Here is a 1,709-nt window from a genome sequence, read left to right on the forward strand (position 1 = left end):
GCCCTGAAACACCCAGCCGTGTTCTGCCGAGTCCGTGTTTCATGATCTGCTCAAATCTCACTTGTCAAAAGGCCGAAGAAAGAAAAGCGTGACGATAAAACAGAACGGCAGCTTCATGGTCTTTTTCAAACAGTCTGTGGAGACCCAACGGAGCGGGCTCAGAACCAGAACCACAGACAGGAAACACAAAAACAAAAGACTTTTCATGAAAAAGCATCTTTAATGTTTATGAGACGATAAAACTGAAGGAGAGCATTTAGTCAGACTTGGTGGAAAACAGAACCCTGAAAGCTCCAGAGCTACCAGGAGCTGAAGTCTCTGAAGCTCGTCGTCCCTTTGGACCTCTTGGCTGCAGCTCCACTCGTAGAGGGACCGTCTTCATCGTCCACAGCTGAACGTTTCCTGAGGAGGAGAGATGAACAAACGAGAACCTTTGCTTAGAGATCAGCGTCTGTCTGTCTCTCAGTCTGTCTGTCTCTCAGTCTGTGTGTCTGTCTCTCAGTCTGTCTGTCTCTCAGTCTGTCCGTCTCTCAGTCAGTCCGTCTCTCATTCTGTCTGTCTCTCAGTCTGTCTGTCTCTCAGTCTGTCCGTCTCTCAGTCCGTCTGTCTCTCAGTCCATCTGTCTCTCAGTCCATCCGTCTCTCAGTCCATCCGTCTCTCAGTCTGTCCGTCTCTCAGTCTGTGTGTCTGTCTCTCAGTCTGTCCGTCTCTCAGTCTGTCTGTCTCTCAGTCCATCTGTCTCTCAGTCAGTCCGTCTCTCAGTCAGTCCGTCTGTCTGTCTGTCTCTCAAGTCTGTCTTTCTCAATCTGCCTGTCTCTCAGTCTCTGTCTCTCAGTCTGTCTGTCTCTCAAGTCTGTCTTTCTCAATCTGTCTGTCTCTGAGTCTCTGTCTGTCTCTCAGTCTGTCTGTCTGTCTCTCAAGTCTGTCTTTCTCAATCTGTCTGTCTCTCAGTCTCTGTCTCTCAGTCCGTCTGTCTCTCAGTCTCTCTGTCTCTCAGTCTCTGTCTCTCAGTCTCTCAGTCTGTCCGTCTCTCAGTCCGTCTGTCTCTCAGTCTCTGTCTCTCAGTCTGTCTCTCAGTCTGTCTGTCTCTTACATGGCAGCAGCGTTGATGTACTTTCCCACCCCCTCCTTGAAGGTTTTGGGCGTCGCCGGCTGCTCTGTGGATTTCTTCAGCGCGGCGTTGGTCTGTAGCTCCTCCTCTTCCTGTTTCTGCAGCTCCTTTAGTCGCTCGGCCGCAATCTGAACAAAACGAAGCACGTCAATCCCACACACAGTTAATCCATTAACTCGTAATTAATCTCTACATGAAGATGAGATGTCGACGCAGAACCACGTGTGGACGATAACCGGAGCAGAGCTGCTCGGTGCCGACCCAAAACAAGAACTTTCAGAACATTCTGGGTTCTCTTGATATTCAATTTATAATCCAAGCTTTTCGTGCCAGATACAGGATTATTCTGTGAGGCACCAGGAACTCGGATGGTACCAGTTCAAATCTGTCCCCCCTGTGGATTCTGCTCTCTGAACCCTCAGTCCAGAACGACCCACCGGGCCAAACGTCTCACTAACGTGTGCAGACGACAGAACCGGCTGATGGACTCAGGCACGAAGTGGACTAAATGAAATACACATTTAAAAAAACACCACGAGTCCAGTCCCTGGACTGACCCGGTTCTGTAGACACCCGGCTCCGCAGGCCCTGAACTGAC

At 50.1% G+C, this 1,709-nt stretch overlaps 1 protein-coding gene across 1 annotated transcript in view; it reads right to left on the reverse strand.

The window, feature by feature from the left end:
- Positions 1-227: 227 nt before the first annotated feature.
- LOC119413755 (RING-type E3 ubiquitin-protein ligase PPIL2) overlaps positions 228-1,709 on the reverse strand; it is a gene marked incomplete at its 5' end in the record, with an annotated part of 10,341 nt that continues 8,859 nt past the window's right edge. Inside the window, 2 exon segments of the mRNA XM_037680813.1 lie at positions 228-402; positions 1,094-1,239. Of these exon segments, the coding sequence (XP_037536741.1) occupies positions 300-402; positions 1,094-1,239 (249 nt within the window).

Source organism: Nematolebias whitei, chromosome 8 (genome assembly GCF_014905685.2).
Source record: "Nematolebias whitei isolate Nwh7 chromosome 8, NemWhi1, whole genome shotgun sequence".
Taxonomy (NCBI): domain Eukaryota; kingdom Metazoa; phylum Chordata; class Actinopteri; order Cyprinodontiformes; family Rivulidae; genus Nematolebias; species Nematolebias whitei.